Genomic DNA, 17,569 nt, shown 5'->3' on the forward strand with positions numbered 1-17,569 from the left:
ACATCTTTTTAATCACCAATGGTCCTACTCAACTAATTCTAAAGTGGTCCAATCAAATTATTTTATTTTATTTTTTTATTCAAAACCATTCCGAATAAATCGAGTATTAGTTTGACTTACAAAATCGTGTAAATTGCTTAAAATATTATTGTATTGCAAAATTTTGGAAAATAGTAATATAAATTATTCGACAAATGCCGTATAAAACAATTTAAATAAAAGAAGACATGATAAATTCAAAGAAAGAATAATTATATAACATACTTTGGATATTTAAATTTAATTTCACAATAATTTTGAAATGTACATTTTAGTATTTCTAGTGATATGTGATTTCGTTTTATGTTTTCGATGTGCAAATATATAAATAATATAACCCTAATCATTAATTAATTAACATACACGAAATTTGATACATCTTAACTACAGTTAGAAATAAGACTGATGATCGTGTTAAATATTTTTTTTATCTGTCTCTATAAACTGTTCAACGTGTTTCACATGCATAATAATTTTGTAGGATATTTTTTAAGTTAATGTTATTTTGTCTGGTTTTACTTCCTGTATTTTATAAATTTATTAATTAGTTTTCAAATTAAAAAAGTATAAGAAAGTAAAAATTGTCATTAAATATTAGATTTGAATAAAAAATTACAATTGAATTAAAGTTAAAATTCATTTCTTAAATTTTAACCATTGTTTGTTAAATCTATAGTATTTCATATTATTAAATCATTATCAGATCATTTTAATGTTTTTTACACTTGAAATATATATGTCTTAATACGAAAAATATATTATTTGGTATCTCACATTAATTTAAAATAAAATAAATTTTAAGTATGTAAATCATACAAAATCTTATTTTATGAATTATTTTTATATAGTAAAATTATATTTAAAGTTTATTTTCTAATAAAAATAACTAATGTTTCATATTATGTATATGAGTGTAATTATTCTATAAAAATCACCACAAAATATTAAATTTATGTGCAAAAATTAATTAAAATTGCATATTTGAAAAGTTGGCAAAATGAATTCATTTAAAACTATTCAAATTAAAGAAAATACCGGGGACATCATCATTCACAGTATCTGAAAAACGTTTATGTAATTTTGTTTGGATTAGATATGTTTTTAGTTCTTATATTTTTTGGTGATTTTGGTTTTAGTCTCTCTTTACAATTTAGTCTTTCAATTTTAGAAAATTCTGGTTTTAGTCATTTTTATCAAATTTTTTTAATTTTATTTGTTGTTTCAAACACGTTTTATTATAACATTTGGATTGTTTACATATTTGATACATTTTTGCTTCAATGTTAATTGAGAAACGCGTTTGAAACAACAAATAAAGTTAAAAAAGTTTGATAAAAAAGACTAAACCAGAGTTTTCTAAAGTTTAAGAACTAAATTGTATCTTAGTTTAAAAGAGAAACTAAAACCAAAATCGTCTCTAGATATAGAGATTAAAAACATATTTAACGCTGTGTTTTTCTTTTACGTTGTATTCACATGTATGTAATGTTATTATATGAATGAAAAATGTAAATTGAACTTAAAAAAGATGTATCTTTAATAATTATTTATATAATAATTTGTGATTGATTTATTTTAAATATATGAACCAAATACATGTAAAAAAATTATCAAAAATACTTATCAAAACACGATGATAAGAAACAAAACCCTAATTTAAGAGCTTTCCAAATACAGTGATGTTTTTTTTTCCTTCTACATGCAAGCAAAAGTGAATTATTTGGTGAAGTTGTTTCTTGAATTTTGGTAGAACATGGGTGTTGTGTTCACGTGCGTGGGGTCCATGAACAATTATGGTGTGGACCACAAAAACACGACCAAATTGAGAACAGGAATTTCTCGTTTTCTTTCTGACATGCCAACGTGGCGTTTTCTTAAGCATATAAATCCACATCACTGCTACTAGGTGCCTACTATCCTTCCTTTGCCAAAAACCTTAAAATATATTCGAAAGGAAATAAATCCATATTTAAATTATAAAAAATCCAAACCACAATCATATTAATTTGACTTTTAAAATTCATAATAGTGTGAACTACAATTTATAAAATAAAATAAAAAATAATTATTTTTTTCCTCAATTAAATAAAAAAATAAAACATATGTTTAATTTGTATTCAATGCCTCTATGTACAGGTAAGTTTTTAACTTTTGTCAATCATAATAACCACAAATTACTTGAATTAGATTTTATTCTATAAAAAATGACAATAATTGCAGATATTTTGTGTGGATCAAGATTTATTTCCTTCATGTTTGAAGCTCCAAAAGAGGCTAATTAATGAGGTGTTCTTTTGTGGTTTTTAATATTTTGATGATAACGAAACTTTGTTACAACAAACACATCTTTTTCTAATTAATGATATTATGATTTTTCTTTTTTTTTAAATAAGGAATTTACTAATTTATTTGTTGAAATATAAAAATTTCAACCACTAAAACTATTTACCACAACATAACATAGTTGTCTCTATCCATATCTTAACACTTCTTCAAACATTCGCCATTAATAAAATATGAATTATTGATATTATAGACATGACACCATCTTTAATATAAAATATTTTAATAATATTTATGATTGTTTCTTTTTTAATGTCACTAAATAATGAATAATATATAGTGTAACAATTAGAGCATGTTTACGAAGACAAACATAGTAATGTTACGTGTACATAATTAAATCTTCAATGGCCATTGTTTTAAATAAATAATAAAAAAAAAACGTATCGTGTTATAAAAAAATAGAATTTATTCAATTCTAAATGACCTTATTATTTTCTTAATAGCAATAATGCATGGGAGTTTTATTATTAGGGCATTGTTATTTGTCCATACAAGTCCCACTCGTTGAAGAGGTCAATTTAATGAGTGCTAGTAGGTTTCCGTCAACAAATCTTCAACAAGCCACAATAATTTCAATATAATAATTTTAAATAATCCTCCACGTCTTCTTTTTATGATAAATATTAATTAGTCTATTTTACATTTTTAAATATTAAAATTATTTTCATTAAATAATAAGAAAAGTTGTAATTAATATTCCCTTCAAATACGTGAGTGCTAATTAGCCACGCCAACGAAAATAATATAGAATCGGACTTCCTTCCTAAGTAATTGGAGAGAAGAAAATGACTTGTTGATTTGAAAATAGAATTTTCGTAATTAATATTTTAAATCAAGATTAAATTCAACATATAGTTTTACAACTTGTTATCAAACATCATAAATAAGTGACAACGTTCGTATTTCAGTTTAATCTTCAAAATGAAATTAAATATTTTAAATAGTATTTTGTAATATTTTTATATTTCCTTCTTTAAGCATGCTTGATTTTTGGATTTAAGGATTTGACAACTTAAGAATTCATGCTAGAAGTCAGATAGAAGCTTCTGGTAAAAAACATAGAATCTTAAATTTATCATAAATGATATTGTTGATTTATAATTGAATAAGTTGTTCCAGATATTAATGAGATAGTTACATGTATCAACTAACGCTGTTTAATAATTAAAGTTAATTTATGACACTTAACTATTTCATTGTAAAACATCTTAAAAGCTCTTAATTATTTTTTTTTAATTTTCTAAGATTTGTTTTTTTTTTTTTTTGAGTATTCGATATTGAAGATGATAAAGTGAGCGACCGTATGTTATATTTTTAAAAATGTTTTAAAATCTTAACCTTTTATATTTTATTATTTTACGTATACAAATATAGAATATTATTATAATTTAAATAATTAATCCTTACCCATTAAATTTCAATTGTTAATCGTAATAAAATAATTTAATACACAAATAAATAATTATTTTAATTCTTATAGAAATTAATTAATCTATTTATTGAATTAAATACGTTTTAACAATATATATATATATATATATATATATATATATATATAACAAATTTAAAAAGTAAAGAAAATAAAAAAAATAGTGACCAATTCACTAATATGTCCGTTAAAAAGACAAATCAAAATTTGCATAGTAACTCAATCTGATACAATCCGTTTTTGTTTAAAAGATAAAAATAAAAGAGAAATAAGTTGAAAACATGTTGACATATTTTGCCACTTTCATCGCTTATTCGATTTCATTGCGTTTAAGACTAATTCAAATATTAAATCATTTGATAATCAAACCCAATTACAATTTATTACTTATAATAAAAGTTATTTTAGATATTAATAATTTTGTATTTTTAAATTAATATTTAAATTAGTCACTATAATAATTAACTATCTTTAAAATTAGTTATTTAATTTATCTTTTTAATGTATTCTTTATACTTGAAAATATAATAATAATAATAATAATAATAATAATAATAATAATAATAAGTTACTAATTTTAATTTTGTGTTCAATCAAAGTGTTAATGGCAGAGGGCAAGAACAATGGAATATTACATGGAATCAATTGTCAAAGATAATGATTTAATTGATCATAAAAATATATTTTGATGTTTGAATTGCTTTGCATGTGCCTTGTTATAGAAGTTTCTATCAAAAGTTGAGATGAAAATGACACAAATTATTCTTTTAATCTTTGTTAAGATAAATGTGTAATTATTAAGATTTAATTAATGATAATAATTCTAATTTTGTGACAAACTTTTGTCTCTTCTCATATACTTTATTGTAATAAGAAGTATTTTTTTAACATTACTTTCATTAATAAACGTCGTTCGGTATAAATATTATAAAAATATAAATATAAATTAAAAGTTAACAGCAATACCATTTATATAATATCTATTTATAATCCATAGTTATAATGAATTATGTTCACACACACACGATGTAGGGGCTATTATACATAAATTGTGGTTCAAGTAAGAATTCCACACGTAAATGATATACCTAATATGTTTTGCCTAGATTATTTGAAATTCAAATACGATCATTGATGAATTTAAAATGCGTATTAATAGAAAAAGGTGTAAATCATTTTTCAGGATTAATCTTGTAATAGTAGTCATGTGATCACACAACAATGATAGAATATTTATTTTATGTTTTAAATTTCAATTAATTTCAAAAAATAATTTGTATAAAATTAAATTAAAACTAATTTGTGATCAAATTGATTAAGAGTACGTTTAAGTTATTGATTAAAATATAATGTCTTTTTTCCCTGTCAATTACTGATTGAGATGCCATCATTTATTCTTAGTTTGAGGTATATACATTCACTATTTGATATAAAACCCTAAAAATTAAACTATCTACTACCCTATAAAATAATCAAAGGATTTTGTACAAAGTTGATAATAATTAATGCAATTTAAAATGCACAAAAATATATAAAAATACAAATGTTTATACAAGTAAGATGAAGAATATATCTTTATTATATTTCAAATTATCTTTTTACACTTGAACCTATGTTTATTTGTGCACATATAATATACACATTGTGATTTATAACCAACACATGCAAAAATAAGTTATTAAAATAAACTTTAGCTTATGTGTAACATGATTTTATTTAGAAATAAATTTTAACTTAATGAAAATATAAATAAAAGGATACATTTTAATCAACAAGTTACAATAATTCACTTTATTCAACATTTGACATACAATAATCACACAAACAATAAATGAATTTATACATCAATGATATTTAAGAAACAAAATATTTATTGATGTATTATGAGATATTTGTACTAAGTATCTTTCAGAAGATACTAACATCTTATTAGATCATAAATTTTGATTTACAAATGAATCGAAAAATTATGAGTATAATAAGTTTATTACAACTCATGTGAGATATCTACATATTATGTAAGAATTCCTATGTTTATTTTCACCACATAATATATTAGTTTTTATGAAATAGATCGTCAATAAAGTAATATATATATATATATATATATATATATATATATATATATATATATATATATATTGTTACTATGAGTTTATAGTCGGTTGATCAGGTACGATTGTATATTGGCTCAAAAGGATCCAGTTATCGACATGTAGAAAAGAGTTTCGTAGATGTTTCGTCGTGACAATAGTTGAGTAGAATTAATTGGTCAAATTCTTATAAATTTTATAAATATAGAGGTTTATTTTGGACGTAAATCACTTTTTCATTGTTGAATTACTTTAGACCTCCAAAGAAAAAATTCTGACTTGAACGTCGGAGTATATTCTGGAAGTCACCCTCATATACTAATCGGTCACACAGAGTAAGAGATGGAGTGAACATTTAGTAAAGACAGGAACATCATACATGCGTCATCCTCATTCCATTAGAAACATTATATATATTTAACAATGTAATGTTAATATTCATGACATAAATTGAATAACAAATTATATATTTTCCCATATTTAAGATATGCGACCACAAACTCATAAGTTTTACCATTCTTTCTAATAATATCCATACAGTATAATTCATTAAAATAAAATCACAAATCAATATAATAAAATGACTTAGGTTCATACATTTACAATAAATATATAAACACAATTCATTCAAGAGACAAGAGAAAAAAAAATAACTTAACTGAAAATAGACTCACTTGAGAAAAATTACCAATTGCAAAGTTGAGTTATAGGTTAACCAAAATATGATTGAGAACACGATTATTTCTAACTCTATTTTTATTAATTCAATAATACTTAAATTCAAGCATTTAACCAAATTTTCAATTAAGGATAATCACATAAAACTCAATATATTATGACGACTTCACTTACACGCATAAATTATCTATTATAATTGCTCTATCAAAAAAGGTAAATGACTCCCTTTATCTAAAATACTTACTTCAAATCAATTTCCAAAACTAAACTAAACAACAAAATTATTTTAGAAATTCAAAGACTTATAACCATACATATCTCTCTCTCTCTCTCTATCTATATATATATATATATATATATATATATATATATATATATATATAACTAAATTTAAAATATCACTTTTCTTAACCAAACCTATAACCATAAAATCAAAAGAACAAAAATGTACTTATAATAAGTAAAACTTACCCTGACGTAATAAAAATATTGTCTACCTCTTAATGGTTAATATTTTTTTTCGTAACATTATAAAAAGCAAAAAACAGAAAGAAAGAAGATTGATAAAGTGAGGGAGAAAATGGAAATAAAAGGGAAAGAGAAGAGGATTCATATGAAATATTTTGAAAAAGGGCACTTTTTTTTTCCAGTCTTTAAATGTTTTTATAATATCAATTTCCTTTTTATTTATTTTGGCATCAATACATTTTCTTTTTCTTTTGTTTTTACGCACTTTTTTAATAATTTGTTGGGATATGTTAATATTTTTTTTTCATTTGAAATTTGATACTCTACTCACAGTAGTAGCTGTGTTTTGATAAAACTTTCTTAGTTTGTATTTTGACTTTAAAAGAAATGTATTAATAAGAAAAAAGAAAAAGAAAAAGTGAAAATGATATTAAATGTAAAAGCATGGGTTAGGTTTACTTTAGGGAGGTAGATTCGAATTTGGCTTTTGCCACTCATTGGTGTGTCTATCTATCCTTAGAAGAAAAAGACAAAAGCTGACTTAACTTATCATCTAATGACCCCACCATCTTCAACTTAAAATCTGTCACACCCTCGTTACAATTTTACAAATTTTCAGAATTCTACATTTTTTTCATTCAAAATTATTTTATTTTAATTCCACATAATTATTATAAAAATAAATTTTTGTTTTCATTATATACTAATTATTAATCTGCTTAAAATAAAATAAGTTTGGGTCTGAAAGATAAACCATGACTGGTTTTATTATGCTTAATATTTGATTTTAAGATAATGATATTTAAACAATATTTTTTAACAACATTTAAATATTATTTTGTGATTGATCCAAAATCATCTCACAATTAATAATAATAATTATAAATATTATTATGAATCAATCACAAAATAATATGTAAATGATGTTCAAATATTGTAAAAAAATATTGTTTAAGTATCATTATCTTTATTTTATGTGGGATGACATGGTAGGTTAAAATTGAAATAAAGAAGAAGAAAAAATATATGGTTTTTAAATTAATAAAGTAGTAATTGAATTATTGGCCAATGAACTAAAGATTGTAACTTTGAAGAGAAAATTTTCCACCGCTTTAGGGTTCAAAGTAACCTACGCCGTCTTACGACAGGGCGGGTTATGATCTTATGGTTGATAATTTTAGTTTATGGATTCATTTAAATCTATTTAGTATTATTTAAAAAAATATGTGATAGTATGATAGTTTAAATTAAATTTTAGTTGTTAATTATATTAGAGTAGTTTTTAAAAATAATGACTTTTATATTAGAATAATTTTTTCTTCATTTATCAATCATATTTTTCTTTAGATAAAAATAACTTTATTTTCATTTTCATTTTTATTGGCCTATATTAAAAACGATGGTCTAATAAAATCAACGTCTATAATTTTATCTTATAATTAAATTATGGTAGTTTGATTCGTTAATTATTATTTATCATTTTGTTCTTATTTATTATATTATTATTATACTTATTAGATAATTAATATTTTAACAATAAATATATATATATATATATATATATATATATATATATATTATTTATGTTGATCTATAAATAAAATTAACATTCTCAAACGAATATTTACTTTATAATATACATCTATTTATATATTATAACTTTTTTACTAATTTGAGTATCATATAATTATAACTTTTTTATTAATAATGGACTCAATTCAAACACAGAAAAAAAAAATGAAGCTATCATTAGAATCTTATTACGTGTCCACAAAATAAGATTCAAGTAATTTTTCTTCAAATTCACACAAGTTTACTTTCTCAAATCCATCTTATTAAACATATATACAAACTTAAAAGTATTTTTATCTACAGTTATTTAACCTATTTCTCACTCATTGTCTTTAGTATAAGTTAGGGTAAAAGAGACTCAAATGACTCATTTAACTACCCTTTATATGTATATTGAATATTTTTTTTCTTGATAACATTTTAATTTAATGATTCAGTCCAAAAATCAAAACTACAATGATAAAACATTTAATGCAATTTATAACTAATCAATGCCAAACTCTATGAACGGGCAAATCTCCAGTTTCCTAAATAAAAAAAAAATATCTAATATATGTTACAAAAATTATAATAAATTGAAAAAATGATTAAAAATAATTATTTTTTATTAGTCTTAAACGTTATTGAATGTAGATATTCGACTTTTTATTTATCATATGAGAGATAAAACTGTTTTACTATACTAATTATCTATCTATATATATAATTAGATAAAATTTTATAAGAAAATGTTTAGATAAGAAAAAAAAATTAGATAAAACAAAAATTATGAAATGAAAAATCATTATAAAATTATTTTTTCTGTAAGAAATTGTTTAAGAGCGAATGTTTCTGATTTTTTAAATTGGGATTACAGTGATGATGATATAGAAGAGTAAGAGATGAAAAAGAAAGGGTTGAGAAAAACGATGGAGGTGAGCGAGATGAATGATGAAGGTGAACAAAAGTTTTGTATTTCTTTTTTTTCAGTTTTGAAAATAAAAATTATTAAAATATCCTTAACCTTAAAATCCGATAAATATTATTAAAATATACCAACTGAAAAATAAATATATGTAAATTAGCAAACCTTTATATATATATATATATATATATATATATATATATATATATATTTTGCATGATACCTGAGTTGGAAGAAAAGACTTTCCATATTTGATTATGTGTACATTTTTATCTTACTAGGTTTTGTTTTATTGCCATGGACATATATAATTGTTTGACAATTTTTTTTTTTTTTAAAAAAAACAGAACTATGTTTGAGGAGGGAAAGGTTAATGTCCATTTCTTGACTTTCCGTACACTCGTATCCTTGTTGTTTCTCATTCACACGAGCGTAACGATTTTCTGAATAAGCAAAGTGATGATAATGTGTTTCTCAAACTCTGTTTTAGAATAAAACACGGAAGGCTTTTGGATAAGAATTATAGAAACTTCGGGATAAGAAAAAATATTACTACAAACCACTTTCTTCTACGTAAAATCCTAAATAAATTAAATCATAAACTAGGCCAACTTATCCGATACGAGATTTGAGGAGCAACATTTTATGATGTTTTCTATTATTTTAAATTACATACTTTATTTTATAAGTTGAGTTTTATACGATTGAGTTAGACTTAGAAGTTCACTTTTATCGTTTATTTTTAATGTTTTTTTTTTCTTTCTTTCTGTGTAAATAAATCTCAGCACTTTGTATTCGTAAAAAGTAGAAACAACAGCAAACTAAACAATTCTCTGTATCATGTGAAAATAATATAATACTAAAATAAAAAATAACACGTTTATAACTTTATAGATAATAAAAATCAAATCAAACATGTTGAAAACACCTAGACTGTTTTTTAATAAATAAATTAGATCAAGATATTGAAAACTAATTTTTTATCAGTTTTTACTGAATTTTAGAAAAAATTATAATTTGTGAGTCCTTTGTCATCTTTAAGAAAGCAATTATGCAGCAGGATCATACCTTACGTCATCAATTCACCAGTTATACCAATAGCATGTTTTGATAAAAATGCTTTCAAAAATGCGTTTCACGAGAATGGTTAAAATAGCAATTATATAACCAAACATCGTGCAATACTCCCAAGAAGAAGAAACTTGTCTCTGTCACAGTGGAATTATTGTTGATATTATATTTCTCTAACTAACTGAGAAACCAGAATTACTGCCAATGCTGTCGTGTTCCAATCGTTTCTCTGAAAAATCATTAAATAAATATCAATTTTAGAGAAGACAAATGAAGCTGTTCAATTCAATGCATCGCTGTTATTTCTGAAAAATTGAAATTTATGGCAGTGGTTCTGTGATTTATGACCACAACTAATGATGTGAGTTTGTGGTTCAGACCAATCAACCCTAGAAATATTCTCTCTCTTCTTTTTATTTTCCACCAACATTTTTATTATTACTATTAGACATACATTCCATGGAAACAAACAGATAAGCATTGATGAGTAACTGTTTGAAGTTGTTGTTCCCAGCATAAATAGCAGAAAATGCAAAACTTCACACTCTCTTGAGTTCTGTCCGATTGCATAGCATTAGTTGGTAGTTGTCACAAAAATCTCTTGCCCTTTGGCCATAATCAAAAGCCAAGCCACTGTTCATCAAGCTAATCATCAAGCCAACCTTGCTTGGTTCCACTGCAGAATTTCAGTTATTCTTATCTTCATACATTGGATTGAAGTATTTCTTCTCCTCTCTCTCTACATATATATCTCTCTCCACTTTCCACGTTTTTTTGTTTTTTTTTGTATGTTTTTTTCCATCTTTATGTCTATCCTCTTCTCATACGAGCCTCAAGGTGTCCTATATATAACATACTTCCTCGTGCAGCTTTTGTGTTACTTGAATTTTGGAAACTTGATCTGCTTTTGCTTTGTTATTTCATTATCAGTACCCCTTTGGGTCGTATACTGGTTACCTGAACTGTCTTTTTGCTCATCTTTGAAGAACTATTTTAAAGTTCCTTTTTTTTTTTTTTTATACTTCTGCCTTTTCATTCCTTTTATAAATCTCTCCATTCTTTCTTCAAAGTAAAATTCTGGGTTTGTTTTTTTGTTTTCAATTGGGGACACAGAAATTAAAGAACTGATTGGGCTTTCCACTTGTGTTGCTGGTTCTCTTAGATTTGAAGCTTTTTGGTTGGTGGATCCCAAATTCATGAATGCCCCCTTTTCTTCTACCAATAAGTTTTGTTGCTGAACAAATTAGCCCTGTCTGGCTAAGGTTTTTGAGTCTGTAGTGCTGGATAATTGATCTTTGTATATTATTTCAACTTGAGGATCTTCAGTTTTACCTTTTTATCATTGGTGGCTTTCTCACAAATCTAGTCTCCGAAGTTAGTGATTTCGAAGAGGTGTGCTGTGTTAACTTTCCTGTTTGTTTCATATTCAAGTTCAATTCTGGTTGTGGGTTTATCTTTTACTGGAAGACAAACTTTGAGGTTATTTCTCATCCCAACAATTGTTCTCTCTGCAACTTAAATCCAGCATCAATGGGTTTTAAATTTCTCGAAGATCTCTCTAGTTTACTTCATTACTAGAGAAAAGTGGGATCTCTGGGGTTACCTCATCTATGATTGATTATTCCTGTTAGAACAGGGACCTTTAGTCTTTAATGTGTATGCTGAACATGAATTGAGAACTATTTCCTAGTTTTCTTCTTCGACATTGAAACTATTGCTTTGTCTGTAAGATTTGATTTTTATGCGCTGTCATTTTACATCTACACTTTACACTGTTAATCAATCAAAACCCCATCATAGTCTATAATTGGATTGATTCCAATTTAAATAGTCTTTCACAATGTACACACTATTTATTGTTGATTTAATCCATAAAAAGTTGCAGCATTTCCTAAACAATAAGATTTGGATGAAGATTCTTTTAGATAAAATATTGTTAGGAACTAAATTCTGATATGCATTTCAGGTAGATTCCTCGTAGGTGGTCTCAAGTTCATTTGAAAAGAATGAGTCAGCCTAAGATCAAGCGCAGAGTTGGTAAATACGAGGTGGGGAGGACAATTGGTGAAGGTACATTTGCAAAGGTGAAATTTGCAAGGAACTCTGAGACAGGAGAACCTGTGGCTCTTAAAATTCTTGACAAGGAGAAGGTGCTCAAGCACAAGATGGCTGAGCAGGTTGAATACCTGAGAAACTTAACTTGAGATCTTACTCTGTCCTTAATCTTATTACTTCATTTAATTAGGAAACAAACAGTTTAATGACATAATGCTTCCTCTCATTTTCCAAAACCTTTCAAAATGTTGAGAAAGTCTAGTTTTCTTGAACTATTTTTTGGTGGCAGGTTACAGAATTCAGATGTTTCTTATCATAGTACTGTGATTTTACATGAGGTAGATGCTTTCTACATTCTGACAAAATTAAGTCAAGTTTCTTAGATGTTTTTGATGTATTTTTTCAGATCAGGAGAGAGGTGGCTACAATGAAATTAATCAAGCATCCAAATGTCGTTCGATTGTATGAGGTCTCTCTTTCTCTCTCTGTGGACCACACATGCCATGATTTGCCATTCTCTTTTTTAAATATATTTTTTTTAAAATTTTATTCTTGCCTGAAGTTTTTCTGGTTTTAGAAGCAGCGTGTGGTTGTGGTTGATTATAGAACGTTCTTGTTTGTTTCACTAAGAATTATGCCTGATGCCTACCATTCCAGAAGTTCTTTATAAAGTATCCCGGTGAATACTTAAAGTCATTGGATGTTTAAAAAAAAAACTTTGTTCATCTAATTCTGTTATGTTTGGATAAAGAGAAAAGAAAATACAGATAACATTCTTTTATGTAGTTGAAGAGAAAGTGCAAAGTAATTGTAGGAAAAGTTTACTTCTAGAAATAAAATTCAAACCTTTTACTTTTATCTCTTCTCCAATTCAAATTTTAAACTTTTATCTTCACTCTCATTTTCTTCCCACCAAGCCAAACGTAGGGAAAGTTCTAAATATGTTGAATGCTTGAATCTTCATTGTGAAAAGAACTTTCCAATCCTCTGTTGCCACTGGGTTTGATACATTCTTCTATCATGAATTCCCCATATGAAAAAAGTTGAGTTAGAATAAGTACGTGTAAAATACATCTCTCTTTCAAAGTTATTTCATCTCTTTAACTCACCATTCTCAGTCTGTCTGATAATTAATTTGCCGACGGTGTTGTTTTTGGTGTTTATCATCAAACATTCGTATCTACACAGAAATGATTTTCTTGGGAAGTATACATGCAATTAGAAATCACAATAATTTTCATTTGTTGCGTGACTCTGTTTCTAATTTAACATTTTTGTTGACAGGTGATGGGAAGCAAGACAAAAATATATATTGTTTTGGAGTTTGTGACTGGTGGGGAGCTCTTTGACAAAATTGTGAGTATATAATCTTGTTGGTTTCCTTTCATTTTCAATTTATACTACAATTTTGGAGAAAAAGAACAGGATCAAAATGGTGACTCTTTAACATATATTTTCAGTCCACCAATCCTATTTAGCTTATGATACTAGATTAGTGTTGGATCACAAGAGCATGATTCTCGTTCATTCATTCAACACATTATCATCATTCATTGGTTGTTGTGTATTGGATTGTCTTAGAATTAGATCATAGTACATTACATAGAAAAGTTGTTGCATATGTTCCAATGGACATTTTGTTGTGAAGGTAAACCATGGACGGATGAGTGAAAGTGAAGCTCGTAGATATTTTCAACAGCTTATAAATGCTGTTGATTATTGCCACAGCAGGGGTGTCTACCACAGAGACCTGAAGGTAAGGCTCCTTCACCTCACACATGCACACGTGCAAGTGTCACAAAATTATTTTGACATTAATATAATAAGAAATAACCTCTTACAATTAATGCCTATTCACGTGCTTTCTGCAGCCAGAAAATTTGCTCTTAGATACTTATGGGAACCTTAAAGTTTCCGACTTTGGATTGAGTGCCCTCTCCCAGCAAGTTAGGGTAATCATGAATTTCATTGCCTTCTAACTTTCACTTTTTTTTCGTGTTTATCTTTGTTCAGTAAATTGATCTTGCTTTTTGAAGTAAAACTATGACCCAATTATTGATGTCATAGAAGAACATAAAATAAAACAATTAGAAAGTATGAACATGTGTGTGAGAAATGGGGAAAATGTTACCTAATTTAGGTGATAGTGAACTATATGTTCAGCAATTGAAGAAAGGAGATCTATGAAACACAGAAAGATACAACTTCCAACAACCTTTCAGCCTTTTTATCAGTGATAGGTTATTTATTTTGACCAGAGACATGATTTGATTTTTCTTGAATCAGGAGATTATGCAAGTAATTAGTTGAGATTTAGGAAGAGAAAGCATAATATAGCATTAAAGAATGTGACATTATTGAAGTTGGAACAAAGAATAGTCAACAGCATCAAAAAATTATATTCAATCATTCACTCATCACTCATAAATATTTAAATCCTTTTACTCACATTCATAACAGAAAAGGACACATTTTATAATCGGATCCTGTCTAAGACACTGCTCTCTCTTTCCAGCCCTCAATTGTTATAAATTTGAAGTTATTCTAAAATTGACAAAATTTTCTGACATTTGAAGAGGTTTTATTTATTTGTTCTTTATAGGATGATGGGCTTCTCCATACTACATGTGGGACACCAAACTATGTTGCTCCAGAGGTACAGACAAATGTCATGCTACTTAATTGTGAGCCGTGTACCAAAATTCATACATTTTTTAGTCACTCTTCTAACTTTTTACTCTTGTTATATATAGGTCCTTAATGATCGAGGCTATGATGGTGCAACTGCAGACTTGTGGTCATGTGGGGTGATTCTCTTTGTATTGGTTGCAGGTTACTTACCTTTTGATGACCCTAATCTTATGAACCTGTATAAGAAAGTGAGCACCATTCAAACTTTATTGTACAATTTTAGTCTCCCCTTTGTTTTCTCTCTGTTACATTTTATTTCTTGATCCACAGATCTCAGCTGCTGAATTTACTTGCCCCCCGTGGCTTTCTTTCAGTGCCAGGAAATTGATTACACGAATCTTGGATCCTGATCCCACAACTGTAAGGAGAAACATGTGATCATGTGCTTAATTATTGCCATGTAAAATTGCATGTTTGTTCTGAAAGTAAAAGGACATTTTTACTCATAACCTACTTGTAACTTTCTACACATCCTGGGTAGCTTCCAATGACCTGGTATCATCTACATCAGTTTGATTTCATAATTAACAAATGAGGATAATGGTTTTTCTAGAATCGCATTTAGCTAGTACCCTGCACCAGAATAAAACTGATATACAAAAGATAACTGGTCCTTAATATACAGTATTGTGGTTATTTTTTCTGTAACTGTTACATTTTGCTCTTGATTTCTGATTTACCCTGACTGTATGGCAGCGTATCACTATACCTGAGATTTTGGATGATGAATGGTTTAAGAAAGATTATAAGCCTCCTGTTTTTGAGGAGAATGGGGAAATCAACCTTGATGACGTTGAAGCTGTCTTTAAAGATTCTGAAGTAAGTTGAAGATTACTAGATGTCATTTTTGTATTCATTTTCTGAGTTCTGGAATCTTTCCTCAAAGAATTTTGCTTGCATATTCAGGAGCACCATGTGACAGAGAAGAAAGAAGAGCAGCCAACATCCATGAATGCGTTTGAGTTAATTTCCATGTCCAAAGGGCTGAACCTTGAAAACTTGTTTGATACAGAGCAGGTACACAGCTTCACATGATCAGATGCTTTTTAAATCATTTCATTATTGTGATGAACATGTAGAATTCAAATACAGGGAAAACATGCAAGTCAGTACAATTTTGGCTTAAACTAATTTATTTATCTTATAAAACCAAATTTCTTTTTCAAGTCAAATTTGTGCATATTATGAGATACCTTGCTAAATTTACCATGTTTTTCTTTATTCTTATGTCATTGACATCAGGGGTTCAAAAGGGAAACAAGATTCACATCAAAGTCACCTGCAGATGAGATAATCAACAAGATTGAGGAGGCTGCAAAACCTCTTGGCTTTGATGTGCAGAAGAAAAATTACAAGGCAAGCCCTTCTTGTCCAACTTATAATGAGCTTCTCAGATAGCTTTATATGAAATGGTAGTTTTTGAAATTAATAAACCATCACCTGCAGATGAGGCTTGCAAATGTGAAAGCTGGAAGAAAGGGAAACCTTAATGTTGCCACTGAGGTATATGATTGTTATTTGGTGCTGTTGAACACTATTTATCACATTATTTCACAGAAACTTAAAATTGCTCATCATAAACAGATATTTCAAGTGGCACCTTCTCTTCACATGGTTGAGGTACGGAAGGCAAAAGGAGACACATTGGAGTTCCATAAGGTGTTCTTCTGTCCCCTTCTTTGCTTAATTGCTTTACATAGTCTCTGCTTACCACTTCATAAATAACTGTTCTTGGGTCAATTTTAATGATAATTTAAAAGGATTACTGTATAATTTTAAAGTTCTCTCTACAAAGGAATAATTTTCCCTGGAAGAATACATCATAAGAAAGGGATATAGATCTTCTCTTGTTCTTGAATGACAAGGTAAGGCCCAGCTGGAAAAGAATCTGACTGAAATTTTTTGGTTGATCTTCTGCAGTTCTACAAGAAGCTTTCAACAAGCCTGGATGATGTTGTTTGGAAAACAGAAGATGATATGCAAATGAGAGAAACAAATTGATATTGATATTGATATTATTATTATTATTATTATTATCAAGTGTAATTTTCTTCATTTCTGAAGTTCTACTATTTTCCAATTTCTTCATTCTTATTTCCTCTTAGGTTCCTTCCTGTAGGTTTGTTCGGACATTCCATAGTACTCATAATGTATCTTGTACCATGCTATTATTTTTGAAAGCATGCAATGTAAGAATTTTACTCATCAACACTTTCAGCTATG

The 17,569-nt window shown here is 26.9% G+C and overlaps 1 protein-coding gene across 3 annotated transcripts; it reads left to right on the plus strand.

Moving 5' to 3' along the window:
• The first annotated feature begins 11,053 nt into the window (after positions 1-11,053).
• LOC106764705 (CBL-interacting serine/threonine-protein kinase 3) lies at positions 11,054-17,557 on the plus strand. Of its 3 annotated transcripts, none has more exons than XM_014649049.2 (15): positions 11,054-11,319; positions 12,567-12,777; positions 13,062-13,124; positions 13,940-14,011; positions 14,304-14,411; positions 14,527-14,607; positions 15,258-15,311; positions 15,409-15,534; positions 15,617-15,706; positions 16,043-16,165; positions 16,253-16,363; positions 16,589-16,702; positions 16,793-16,849; positions 16,931-17,005; positions 17,267-17,557. In XM_014649049.2, exons 2-15 carry the CDS (start codon positions 12,607-12,609, stop codon positions 17,345-17,347), a joined length of 1,326 nt encoding a protein of 441 aa, XP_014504535.1. In that variant the 5' UTR covers positions 11,054-11,319; positions 12,567-12,606; the 3' UTR covers positions 17,348-17,557. The 3 variants fall into 3 exon arrangements, with proteins under 3 accessions (XP_014504535.1, XP_014504536.1, XP_014504534.1); XM_014649050.2 differs by lacking the exon at positions 11,054-11,319 and adding an exon at positions 11,365-11,992; XM_014649048.2 differs by lacking the exon at positions 11,054-11,319 and adding an exon at positions 11,366-12,079.
• Positions 17,558-17,569: the final 12 nt, after the last annotated feature.

Source organism: Vigna radiata, chromosome 6 (assembly GCF_000741045.1).
Source record: "Vigna radiata var. radiata cultivar VC1973A chromosome 6, Vradiata_ver6, whole genome shotgun sequence".
NCBI classification, from domain to species: domain Eukaryota; kingdom Viridiplantae; phylum Streptophyta; class Magnoliopsida; order Fabales; family Fabaceae; genus Vigna; species Vigna radiata.